The sequence below is a fragment of the Babylonia areolata genome, chromosome 23 (genome assembly GCF_041734735.1).
Source record: "Babylonia areolata isolate BAREFJ2019XMU chromosome 23, ASM4173473v1, whole genome shotgun sequence".
In the NCBI taxonomy this organism is placed as follows: Eukaryota; Metazoa; Mollusca; class Gastropoda; order Neogastropoda; family Buccinidae; genus Babylonia; species Babylonia areolata.
The window spans coordinates 28,755,546-28,769,565 of record NC_134898.1 but is presented as its reverse complement, the minus strand read 5'-3'; the positions used below and the strand labels follow the sequence as shown (position 1 = coordinate 28,769,565).

The 14,020-nt window shown below is 43.9% G+C and overlaps 1 protein-coding gene across 5 annotated transcripts in view; it reads left to right on the top strand.

Moving 5' to 3' along the window:
• The window catches only part of LOC143298310 (uncharacterized), a 65,157-nt gene extending 52,806 nt beyond the window's left edge, over nt 1-12,351 (top strand). For all 5 annotated transcript variants that reach the window (XM_076611143.1, XM_076611140.1, XM_076611141.1 and 2 more), the window contains exons 8-9: nt 285-2,904; nt 7,130-12,351. In XM_076611143.1, the coding sequence (XP_076467258.1) occupies nt 285-2,904; nt 7,130-7,141 (2,632 nt within the window). In that variant the 3' untranslated portion in view covers nt 7,142-12,351. The remainder of the gene's footprint in view (nt 1-284; nt 2,905-7,129) is intronic.
• The last annotated feature ends 1,669 nt before the right edge of the window (nt 12,352-14,020 follow it).

The following is a 14,020-nucleotide window of genomic DNA, read 5'->3' as shown; positions in this document are numbered from 1 at the left end:
CCAACTGAAAGATAGGGTTTTATTTTTAAACTACGTTACTTTGCATTGCCAGCGCATCTGATTACAGGATAATTTTGTTTTTTTGTCGTCAGTGTTCAAAACCATTTACTCAGTTCCTTTTTTTCTTAGAATCAAACCTTACGGTAATGAGACTAGTGTTCACCCATGATTACAGGTATGTGAAAAACAAGCAGCTATCTATCTCTCCCACAATCAGACCTGTGGCAACCTGATGCGTGTCAAACCTGTGGTAACCTGAAAAATTATGCACCCCCTGATTACAGGTACGTGAAAGACAAGCGGCCGACCATCTCGCCCAACTTCAACTTCCTGGGGCAGCTGCTGGAGTACGAGCACGTGGTGAGGAGGGAGGAGGAGGAGGAGCGGCAGAGAGCTCAGCGGGTGGGCGGGGGAGTGGGAGTTGGGGGTGCCAGCCCCACCCCCTCTGCCCTCAGCCACTGCTCCAGCGTGGTCATGGACCTGCTGGTCTGCAGTCCCCCCTCCCCCAGCCCCCGCACCACCCCCCGCCCTTCCTTCGACTTTGACCAAGCGACGGGGTTTCCCTGCCCCTCCTCCTCCTGCTTGGTATCAGACCAGGGAGATGCCAGTGGCGGTGCGTCAGTGCAGTGTAACCCGGCAGGGGTGGAGGCAGCTGTGCCGGGCCCTGAGCAGGCGCCCACCACCACCATATGTGGGGCAGAGGTCCAGGCCCACCACCCACCCCCGCCCCTCCCTGGTCCCAACACACAGGCCCCTCACCACCCTGCTGCCCACAGCCACAGTGCAGACAGTGCGGTACCAGTCACCAGCCATGACCCCAACGTTCAGAGACCTCTGCCTGATCAGCAGCTACCTTGCCCGCAGAGTCCGGGAGCTTCGGCAGGTTGTGCCGTGAGCAGACCTTCCTCCCTGGTTTTCCTGCCTCCCTTACCAGGCCCCAGTGAAGATCAGCCCTCCACGTGTGGGAGCGGGGTCATGTCGCCTTTCCCGGGCCCCAGTGCTGATCAGCCTTCCACCTGCAGTCCTGTGGTGCCCTTGCCAGGGTCCCCCGCCACCATCCGCACTCTGCCCATGTCGTCGCGGCGACTGCATCATGTGCCCATGCCTGGCTCTCCCTTCCCAGGGCCAGACAGGCGCACAAGTACTCTTCCATGCTTCGGTCCTCGTTACTCCAGCAAAACCTCAGAGAACAGTTCCTTCAGCTTTAGGTGGTCAAAGAGAGGCGGTGTGAGTGATGTGCCGGCAGTAGGGTCTGGTGTGAACAATGGTGGTTGTGCGAACGCGGAGGAGCCATTGACGGGTACAGCATTGTCTCTGGGCAGTGCCATGACAGGGGAGCGTGTGTCGCTGGGTGAGACGGACTCTTCCTGCCATTCTGCCAATGTTGGTGTCACAGACAGCTGTTCACTGGACATGATGCCTGTGAACTCTTCGGCGCTGCCCCCCTCCTCCTCTTCCTCCTCTCTTGGGCTGGGGAGCAGTAGTGCCAAGCCTTTGTCTCTTCGCTCTGCATCCATCTCATTACCGATGCGCCCAGCCTCATTAGCTGGGTTCAAACAACGTGACCGACCTTTCACCCTTGATCTCAGCCCAGTGTCGGATGCCGAGAAGGATTCTGATGCCAGCAGTTCAGAGCCGGCCACCCCTGACCGGTGTGGAGTCAGCCCCCCATCGTGTGTGACGTTGAAGAAAACGGGTGGGAAGGCTTTGGCTCCCTGCAAGCTGCGGCTGACCACCCCCCCTCTGCACATGCTGCCTTCACCCACCTCCGCCATGGCTCGCCTCAACATGCTGGCTGGGTCGCCCAGCTCAGAAACACCTCCCTCCCCTCTGGGTGCCTCCACAGCGTCATCATCAGCTTCTCAGGATAACGAGCTGCCATTCGGCGGCTTCCCAACCACTTCCCTTGATAAACTCAACTTCACCCCTTGCTACGTGCCGGAATCATCCTCCTCCTCAGCCACCACCACCACCCCCACCACCTGTCACACCCCCAGCAAAACTGGTGCCATCAAACGTCCCATCAGTGCCACTGTCTCAGAGACCAAGCCCACAGAACCCAGTTCCCCCATGTCAGTCAGCAGTCTGGGCTCCCCCACTGGCTCTTTGCTGTCAGTGGGGTCCCCCACTGGCTCCGTGCCAGCCAAAATGGCTCTGCGCAGCCGGGAAGGGAGAAACTGGCGAGGGGAGGAGTCCTCGGAATCGGGATCAGGAGGGTCAGGGGATTTGATATCCCCCATGTCCATCTCCAGTCAGAGCAGCAACTCCTCGTCAGGGGGTTCCAACGTGGCCTCCCCCACCACGGTTAGTGCAGCAGCCACGGCCGCCATGCCCGCTGCAGCCAAGGTGGTGCTGCGTTCCAAAGACAAGTCCAAGCGCAACATGGTGCGCCCCAACAGCATCGCTTTTTCCACCTACCCGACCTTTGACCTTGTGACCGAGAACAGCAGTTGCTCCCCCTGTGCAGCGGGCCTCACCTCGCATGACGATAGTTCTGAGGCATACCTCAGCCACAGCAGCAAGAAGCTGCGCCCCAACGGTGTGTCTTCAGAACCCTCCTCGGAGCGCAAGTTCCGCTGGGGCCGCTACTCGGAGCGGGAAGTGTACAGACAGATCACGGCGGCCATGGAGAACGCCATGCTGCGCACGCAGGTGTACGAGGCGTCCAGGAAGGCCCGCAGCCTGGATGACATTCTGGCAGGGGGCTCTGAGGAGTCCGGCCCCGTGTGTCAGTGTTCTGTGTTCAAGCAGATGTCGGGGCGCTGTGGGATCCCCATGGGACTGGACCATTTTGCTCCCCAGCAATGTCGGTGCGGTACCACAGCGGAACCCTACCAATCCAATTCTAGCATATCATCTGGCGGCAGCCATAGCTCTCTGCACGGCAGCATGGAAATCATTCAGGTATCCTGATCATTGTGGGGATTCCTCATCCATGTGCCTTGACTCTTCCTTTCGTTTCATTCTTTCGTTGATGTTTTTTTTTGTTTTTTTCTTTTTAAAGTTTGGTTTTGCCTGTGGCCACCAACACCTCTGTCCCACCCACCCTCCACCCACATGAAGCTGTCTCCTACCCGAAAAGAGTACATGTTCCCTTGGTTTGCTTATGTCATCTCGGTGCCATGTTGTTTGGCTGTTTGTTGGGATCCTTATGGGCTTGTTTGTTTTTGCTGTGCAGATTTTGTTTTGGTTTGTTTTCGGGTTGAAAGCACTAAAATGTGGACATTTTCATTTTGTGCACTGTTCTGAAGTGCATTCACATATCAGTGTACTATTGCATGTTCTGTTTTGCAAAGTTGAGTGGTCCAACCAGAAATTTGGACTTCTAGGAAGCACTGAAATCACTGTTCATAAAGTCGTGTTTTTATCAAGTCTTATCTTTTTGTTCGAGTTGACAGCTATTTCAGTGCCTAAAGAGTACAGGAATGCTGAAACTTTTGCTGTGGAGGAGGAGGGAGACATTTGCCCTGTTGATGATAAAGAAAACGGCATTGAATTTGAAATGATTGATAAACCAAAATGGTTACTTAAAGATGGGGGGGGGGAAAAACAACCAAACAACCAACCGATGTCATGGAGCATATCAGTGCTCTGTCCTAGATTTTATTGACACTGCACAATATCAAGAATCAGAAGAATGTAAGGATGGTGTAAGTTGTGAACAGATGACTTTGTCATAGCTGTTGCTACTCTGGGCAGCGGGGCTACTTGTGAATTGGACCATCGGATACTGGCAGTGTCTAGATGACACATGTGGGCAATTTTCTGGATATAGAAGTTTTATCTTCCATGGCTTAGTTATCCACAGAATTAGTGACAAAGAAGCTGGACAGATGTCATGCCACTTTTCTTTTTTTCTTTTTTGCTTCCAATTCCATGAAAATGTCTTGTTATTGACAAAATATTAATCAAGTCATGGGGACATTTTTCAGCAGTTCGACATTGGTGTAAATGAATTTGGAATGCATTTCCCAGCAGCTCAACAATGGTATTATATTATTAATCAGCTTGTGAGGATTCCTCAGCAGCTTAATGGAAGTTTTTGAAACAATCTGTAGGTATTTGGGGGTGAACTTAAGCTTGAACAGTTACAGGATGTGGTTAAAATCCATTTCAGTTTGTGCATGCTTTTATAGTGTTTTTCAAGTTTGAAAAAAAGTTTAAAGTTAGAGTTAATGCACATATCGGAGAGGGTGAAGGGGAGTGGGTACTAAAGAGCAGGGGACTTTGCTATAATGGTTTGTATTACTGCATATGTTTTGCAGTGATCTTCAGAACTTGCATCTTAAACACACACACACACACACACACACACAGACACACACACACACAGAGACACACAGACACACAGACATACACACACACACACACACACACACACACACACACACACACACACACACACACACACACACACACACACACACACACACACACACACACACACACACACACACACTCATGCACAAGATGAAGGGGTGGGAGTACTAGAGAAGAGGGAACATCTTGATGTTTGTGTAATTGTATTGTTCTCTTAGTGATCTTATGAAATACAGATTACAAATAATCGACATGATCTACAAATGCATGCTTTTACCTTTTCGAAAATGTTCATTTTGTTTGAAAAAGAAGCTCGAGACTTTATTTCCTGAACTTGAAACATTGCTCATGGAAGAAAACCAAATTAGATACTAGAATATAAATTTCAGTAAAGCAGAAGTTTTCAGTTTGCATGGAATGTTTGCTCAACCCAAATGTGTGTGTTTTTCATCCAATCAAGGAAGAAAGAAAAATCATTTGATGGGCCACTCAGCTCTGCTTGTGATTTGTTCTACATAACTATATGTTACTTAAAATGCTCTGTCTGTTTCAGTTGGGTTTGGATTTCAAGTTTTTTTGCTCTTTTTTCCACTCTGTTCTTCTTTTTCTTTTTCTTTTCATTTAATGTTGTTTTTTGTTGTTTGTTTTAAAGTATGTGTTTGAGAGTTTTGTGTTTGTGAGCATGTGTAGTATGATTTGACAGGGTTCTGTATTAATGTTGTCCAGTAAGTTCAAGTGTTTTCTGCTTTGTGTGTTAAGTATTTTGAGAAAATGTTAAGCAGGAATATATTGAGAGAAGCTCTGTTTTTAAAGAAAGTTGTACCATCTTTGGTGGATTTTTACTGGACAATGACAAAAACATACAAGTGACATGTCCTGCTTGATAGTTTACAGTTAACTGAGTGTTGCAACTAATATTAATACAGAAACAGAATGACTAATGTAGTGATTGAAGGTATCCAGATTTGAGTCAGTGGATTGCACAAGGTTTAAGGAGGAATTGTTCATGCATTATAAAAGGCTGTTAATATTAATAAATAAAGATAATGGTATTTGTAAAGCAATGAATCTTGTTTGTAAGGTAAAAAATCAGAGCACAAGGATGGGATGGTTGCATACTAATACTCTCTTGTTGTTTTTTTGCCCCCATTGTATGACATAAATGGTTCCCAGCAGATGTATGATTGTGCATCTCTGATGAAGCAGAATCACAAATCACCCCATTCACATTCATCTTTAACTAAGGTTAAATTCACTCTTTATGTTTTTTATGGGGTCAAATACATATTAAGCTCAAGGTGGTGGTTGTTGTTTTATCTGTTTTCTCTCACCTTTTTCTCCAGTAGTATGCCAGATAAGCTTGATAGAGACGTTTACATTGATTAAAACACAAGAAGACATGACAACATAACTTAGAAACAAGAAACAAAGCAAACAAAACAACCCCCAGAAGCTCTTTGAATTTACAATGATCCAATAAACAGTCAGCTGCCAAATATAACCCATGTTCTGATCATCTGTTAGCAAGACCTTATAGGGTCACAGTTGGGTTAAGACTTAAGGTATGCTCTTTTTACCAGTTCTGCTTGTCATTTATATGATAATTCATTTTAATTACACATAACGTAATTTTAGATAGAAAATTTCCTTTATGGACTGCTTTTCAAATTATTTCTAGGAGTTTAGTCTTCTTTCATAGTCATTTAGCATGTCTGGTTAAGCTGAGCAGCTTGCACACCTTTCATACAATAAATGTGATTTGTTTTTCAGAAGTTCATCAGTGGATCTGTTGAGACTTGACATGTTAACAGATTAGGCGTAACATCTCTTGCCAGAGGTGTAACAAAAGAAGTTAACATGTGATCTCCATCATAAAGGTTACCGTCCACACAGCAGAATATTCTTAGTTTATTGTAGAACTTGTGGCAAATAAAGTGAGGGAAAAATTGTATTGATAGAGGGGAAAACATGAGGTCTGGTCATATCCGGTTATTTGTATTTTGTATTTTGGGTTTAGTTTTTTAACAAATATATATGTTGGTCAAACCTTTCAAGCAATCAAGAAATGATTTGTTTAGCTTGTATTTGTTTATGGGTTTATTTGTTTTCTAATTTGCAGTATTTTCAGATTTATTTGTAAAAATTCCTTCTTTTTTTTTTAAGATTGTATTATGGTTTTGACTAATGTCAGTAATGAGGAGAGAGGTTTGAGGAATATGAATAGTGAGAATCTTTTTCCTCTTTTTAAAATTTATTTTGGCATTTCTTGTTCATTGACTTTGTATGATATCTATCTATCTATATATATATGTGTGTGTGTATGTATGCAAGTGTTTGTTTTGTTACTTGTTTGTATTTGATATACATGTTAAAAACTATTTTTCTCTCTCGCACTGTCTCTGTCTCTCTGTGACTATCAGTTGTTTCTGTTAAAAAAAATTCAATTAAATAACTAATGAATGGCTGTAAATGATTCTTAATTTCTCTTCTGATAAGCACTGACTTGATTTGTATATATATATATATATTTTTTTTTTTTTTTTTTTTTTTTTTTTTTCATTCTTGAAATGACTTTCAGTCAAAGAAAATATTGGTGTGAATAATTTTGAATTTAGTTTTCTTGTTTTTGTTTATTCCCCTCTCTTTCTCTTTATACCCATTCCACCTTCTTTTCTCCCAATTTTTCATTTTCTTTTTCATGTCACCTTTTTTTTTTCTTTTTTGCTTTGTTTTATGCAGTTTTGTTCAAAATGAAATGCGCTTAACATATCTTGTATCTTTCTTTCTGTCTGTGCTGACATGGCAACAGCTCCCCCGCTGAATGGTAAGTGTGATTTGATTGGCTGGTTCTCAGATCTTTTTTCCTCCCCTCCATACCTTGTCTCCCTTCCTTCACAGACATGTGGGGATGACGCTGACTGACTGGTTGAGGGTCTGCCTGCCCAGGCCTCACCAACCAGTGCCTTTGGCTGCTGCTGCATGCAGTTGATGGTGCCAGTGTCCCAACCTACCCCCCCTACCCCAACCACTCCACCACCCCCTCCCAGTGTGTGTGTGTGTGTGTGTGTGTGTGTGTGTGTGCCGTGGGGGTAGGGAAATGGGTGGGGGTCAGGGAGAGGTCGGGAGTGGACTTTGCATGCCGGGCCATAAAACTGTAAATCAGGTTGTTTTTGTGTTGTTGTTTTTATTTACTTTTTTTGTTGTTCTTTTTTTGGTTTAATGTATTATTGTTATTTTTGTTACGAATACAAAGTTTGGCTAGGGCCCACTCCAGCACCATTATGACCTCCTGGTCTGCACAAAGCAGGTGATTGATCCTATGGTGTACCATCCACGTCCAAACTGACTTCTTCAGTTGTCCTCAGTTTATTTCTGATTGCGCAAACTATGGTATATGTCTCTTGTAGCAAGTACTGTAATATCAGATCTGTTTTTGAGACTGTTTGGCTAGCTTGTCAAATTTATCTGTTGTGAGTAGCCATTCCATACTAAAGCAATCATTTTATGAGCAGCACTGATGTTGGGTTTGTTTTTGTTTTTTTGGTAGCATTATTGACTTGAACGTGTTCTGTTATTCAGCATTCAAAAATGCACACGGACACTGCACATATTTACACATACTTGTAGTTGTACACAATTGCGTGTGCACACGCGCGCACGCACACACACACGCGCGCGCACACGCACACACACACACACATATATACATATTCTTATCATTATTTTTATTGTTATTAGAAAACAAAATGTACCTTACCCCTTTTGTCAAGTCTGTTCACAGTTGCCAGCAAAACGTCAGATAAATTAATGTATGTTTCTTATTAGTTTTCGAGATGTGGCTCTGCTCATTGTTAATAAAAAACACATTGCGTAAGAAATAGAAACAGCGATTAGAAGCGAGGATCAGTTTGGACATGGATGGTAGTGGGCAGGAGAGAGGTTAGGGCGGTGGGAGCAGTGGTGGTTTTGTGTCACCCACACCGTTCCACAGAAACACTTCTTCCCTCAATTTCCACAGTGCCCTATCCCTCTTTCCCCCCTCACTGCATAGCAATGCACTACAGGCACGAGTGGATTGTCAACCCCCTCACTTACTCTCTGTTCCCCTTTGTTGTGACTGGGTGGAGGCTGGGGTTTGTCCGCCCGTGTGTTGGGTACAGTCTGGAGTTTGAATCAGACTGAGAGGTGTTGGTTACAGATGGTCAGGTGTGTTTGTGTGTGTGTGTGTGTGTGTGAGTGAAGTGACCTGTTATGGGCTGCTGAGAAACAGCCTCTGCCAAATGGCACCAAAACAAACTGTGCGGTCATGGCTCATGCATGCAGAGTTTAATGTTTCCCTTTTTTTGGCATCTTATACAAAGGCTTGAGAATATCTTATTTTCCAAAGGCTTGAGAGTATCCGGTATGATGTAAAGACTGCATTACAAGCGGCCTGTTTGCATGAACTTCTGATGCCTGAACTGTCCTGTTCCTTGCTGTGCAAGCTGTCTCCAGGCAGAATGCATGTGTTCATCTGACTGTATAGCAAGCGATAGACGCTCTCAGCCAATAGTCTTCGACTCAACAGCTTGATATGAACATTCCTCATGAAACAATGGGGTTGGGGTGCTTGCCCTATAACATCAGAACTGGCCAGAGTTAACCTCCATACGAAAGGTAGATGGATGGTCAGTGCAGTGCATGACAGAGGTGTGAAGATGCCCGGCATGTGTACCAGTCTCCCTAGAACAGGAGTCCCTTGCTGTTTGCTTGAGAGTGAATGCGCCCAGAAGCCTGTGGACCCAGCCTGGAACGCTGGGGACATGATGTGTTTGGACAGGGTGAGAGGGGAGTCAGGGGTGGTGTGCTCACCACAGTCCCAAAAGGTCACAGAGGGGGAGGGAAGTATGGCCTGATTGCAAAGAAGCTGGACTGCCCTATGTGGCGAGCTTCACCTTAATAGTACATTTCAGTTTTGACCTGTGACACTTGAATGTTGTCTTCTTGAGAAAGGTGCCTATGTTTGTACAGATGTCTGTTTTACTTTGTGAAAAAGATTACCATTGTTGACATTGTGTTCCTTTGTGAGTGTTTTATCTCATTCTGTAATTTGTGATGCATCTGTACAAATGATCCCAACAGATTTCAGTGAATACTGTACATGTCATAGGCAGGTAAGATGTGAAAGAGGGGACTGCAGATCAATGCAAATCACATATTGCTGATCTACGGCAGAGAACACAGATAGCCTTTTTCCTGTGTATGTATGTGTGTATATATATTAGGATAGAATGTTTTCTGTGTTTTCAGATGTGTACATAAAACCAAATGTACAAAGCATTGTGTGCACTCAGTGGCCTGGCAGAAAAGATTTTGCTATTCGAGCTGTGTTGCATGCAACATGAAACACTGATGCCTTTTTACACACAAGAAAGTGTCACAGAATATGACAAGAATTAAGCTGAAACCTCCACACTGCTATAGCTGCCTTCTGCCACCAGGTATATTGTAAGTCCCCCTTTTCCCACAAACATTAGTTTGTAAGTAAGAAATATGTATTTAAAAAAATTTAAAAAAATCTAGAACACTTCAGGTGGGGAACTGGCATCAAGAAAAATCAGTGCTAATTGAAGGGACCCTTTGCTGTGGTGTTTGAACTGTGACGGAGGATTCATGCATCAATGATTCTGTCTCCCCAGTCAAATAGCCAATTCTTTCCAGGTAATGAGTCCCATTATATGCCATACCAATTTGATATGTCTGTACTCAAAGACTGAATCCAGAGCATCTGTAGCCATGGTGGCAAGATTTTATTGTTTTCTAAGTTTCTCTTTTTTACATGGTGAAGATTTTTGTTTTTTGTTGTTGTTGTTTTTTGGGGTTTTTTTGTTAATGAATTTGCCAATGGGGTGCCATTGGGATCAGGACTTAAGTTCAACGACAACAATTATTTCAACATCAACAAAAACGAAAAAAGAGAGACACATACCTTTCTTTTTGTTGATACTGTTGCAGCCTGTGTATATTAGCAGCTACTTGATTTATAAGGAGACATCCATATATATGTTATTGTTGACTTCCCCTGTTTTTGTGTCATACACCATGCTCTTTTTCTTTTTTTTCTTTTTTTTTTTTTTGATATGTAAATTGATATGGAGTACAGAGGACCAAATCACAACCTCTTGTTCAGATATGTATGTTGGCAGAAGTAATCAATTTCAGTGGTATCACATCTGTTGTTTTCTCTGTGTTCAGGTCTGCGAGTATGTGAGCGAGTGAGAGAGAGAGAGAAAGGGAGAAAGAATGATTTACTTGGCTGATCCTTAATCACTATAATTTATTATATTGATGGTGACTATGACTAAATTCTACCATTAGCGTGTGAATGCGCTCTTATTTTTCTCGTGATAAAAACCTGTATACATATGAAAAGACAATGGCCTCGCCTGTCTCAAGTTGTTGATGTATAGTACTGGCGTGCATTTTGATAGGTGCACCATGAGTAGAAGTCATATGTAATACAGCAGAACTGGACCGCGTGATAGTTGTTGTGTTGTCAAGCTTTGGTGCCCTACCACTGTTGTAGTCATCATAGCCAGCAGGTGCACTTCGTTCAAATGTGTGACCCAGTTTGCCAGCCAGCACAGCGTACGTATATATATATATATATATTTTTTTTTTTTTTTTTTTTTTCTGATAATACCTATTGTCCTGTACATCTCATGTGCTTTTTCATCATTGTCTAGGATTTATTAGAGCTGTATCTGGCATGAAATAATTTGCTGAATGTCTGTTGTAAACTTTTAGTTGGCATTGCATGCATGCATTGTGTTCGATTATGGCCCTTTGGATGCTGTTTGATTATGCCCCTTCCAAACCTTTTGAAAATGACCAAGGTTGATCAGTGCAAAAGTCGGCAGGCAGCTTATTATTAATCTCCAGTAATCTGAATACCCCCCACCTCCCTCCCCACCCCTCTCTTTCTCTCATGGGCACACGCATGTGCGCACATACACATGCTCGCACGCATTGATGAAGATGACATTCAGAGATATACAACTGACTTGCATTGACTCTTTTGTTCCTCTATCACTATTTGGCATCTTTTGTTTCTCTGTTCATGAGTTGTTCCCAAGTTCATTTGTTTCTGTTGCAAATTCTTTGTTTCTGTAATTTCAGATTATGTAAGTTTAGTTAACTATTCCTCCAGCTCTCTCTCTCTCTCCCAGTCTCTCTCTTTGTTACTTACTGTCTTGTTGTGTACCATCAACAAGGATCCTGAGGAACCTCAACTTAATTGGAAAATATGTGTTAGCATTACCTTCCGACCTTCACTGTATAACTTTATCAGCTCATGTGTGTTTATTTTTTCCCCTCAGGAAACTACTTTCCTCTGATAAGAATGAAACAGATTTTTTAAAATACAGATATAAATTTTATACGTTTAAAAAAAACATGCAATGATTTATGCTTTCTTAATTTGCTTGCTTGACTGTTGTTGCATCTTTTTATAGTCGTGTTGTTAGATGGACTGGTATTTGTTAACATTACAAAGTGCATTTGTTTTGTTAGGACTTCATATTCAAAAGTGTGGAGAATCACCATTGTTGACAATACAGCTATAGGGTAAGGACATTGCGCAAATGCTTTCTTGTGTCATTGTCATACACACACGCAAAAATGAAATTTATTCTGGAGAAAGCCCAGAACATTGTGTTTTGCAAAAGGTATGTTCCATTTGCATCAAGACTGTACTAGACTCTTGGCTGCTGTAGTTTAAGGTTTAACTCTCTCCAAAGAGGGATGGGAGGGGCGGGGGTAAAACCTTGTTTGATGCAGTGATCATGTTGCCCTTTACGTTCTCATCTGCATTTTGTGACAGTGAAAGCATGTTCTGTTGCAAAGTGAAACTGTCTGTAGCACAGCTGAATAACCTAAGTTGCACAAGTGTTGTGTGAAGGGGCTGTTGTTGTCGTCTCTCTCTCCCTGTGTACATTTTCATTTCTGTTGATGTTATGGTGGTGTCATTAAAAGTTGTTGTTACCATGCTTATTTCCTGTGTGTGCGTGTGTGTGTTACGTGTGTGCCATCGTTGGTTTGCTGTGCTGCTAGCAATGCATGACATGGATGAGGTAAATCAGTTTGCAATGTGGGTGGTATCTTGGCCATAAAAACTCTCTCTTTATTCCATGCACACACACACATACGCACGCGCACACACACAGACACACACACACACACACACACACACACACACACACACACACACACATCTCACACACCTAAAATAATTTCATCATCTTTATTTTTCACTAGAAATAGGAAGCGACAGAAGTGCCCAACCACTTCGGATTCAATTGCATTTAATAATAAGAGGAAAGACTGCATTACTGTTCATTCCAACCTCAAGTTTTTGCCAGTGCGTAAGTTATAGCAGTATACGTAGAATGTGCTGCTGCTTCCCCCCCACCCCACCCCACACCTCAAAGTTTACGGCATCCAGAACAAATCAAGGCTGAAAGTCCTCGTTCCTATTAGGCTCACACTCACTTCTTGAAATCGCCGTCACCCCACGGTGTCTGTGTAAAGAGGCAACTCCCACCCTTTTGGGGGCGGGGTTGGGGGGAAATTGGGGGATAAATAATTCCAGGAAACGGACTGTTCATGTGTTGATTTTTAAGTGTGGAGAATCGGTCGACTCCGTGCAAAATGGTGGTGTAACAGTAAATGAAAGAGACCTAACGGACTCAAGGTCCGACGAAAGTTCTTTTGGTGAATGATGAAGTAAACAGTATGAGACTAAATCCCAGTATAGTTGTGTCTATGCAAGTATCCAACAAAATAAACACGTCCCCCGATCCCCAACCCCACCCTCGTTCTTAACAACAAAGAACTCTGCTATAAATAAACAACTGCTAACGCCATCCCCCGCCCCCAATCACACACTAAATCACAATTCAAACTTTTCTGCAGAAACGCCCAGTCCCATTCACCCTTTGAAATGAATAAACAAACAAAAATAATAGCGAAACCTCGTTACACAAAATGCTGTCATTATTTATTCATCTATGTGACGACCAACATCTGTATGCTGATGAAAACTCGTTTTGTGAGAGGTTGCAATATGGTGCGATGTAACAGGGCTGCCAAAGGGTGTGCTGTTGTTAGTTCGGAGAGAGAGGAGGTGGGGCACAGTCCACTAATGTGTTCGCGTCTCCAGCTAGGCCAATCTGGCTACCGTAGCAGTCCCTGGGAATACACCCTACCGGCAGTCCTAGCCTTCTACTTACCAGTAGGAAAGTAAAATAAATAAATAAATAGGGTGGTGTGGCCTAAGGGGGGACGGGCTTGCTAGGAGTAGGCGGGGTGGGGGCAGCTTAAGAAACTGAAAGGTTGGGGAGGAGTGTGAGGAGGTGGGGTGGGTTGGGAATTACTTTGTTGAGGCACAGGTAGGAGGTCAGTCTGGACTTGAAACCGTCCAACGACTCGGCTGTTTCAACCTCCTGAAGCAGTGTGTTCCATTCCGGGATAATCTGGAAGAAAGTTTGTCAACAGAAAAGTTGAGAATTTCTGTTACCTATCTATCCCGTAATCTCGCAGACTGGCGGGGCACCACACAGTTGTTAACCAGCGTCCGCCACCCCTCGCCGTTGTCTGTCCTGACTGTCTCACTCGGGGTTAGACCTGTCCACTCTGAGAGGTTGTCCTCCCATCTCCTCTT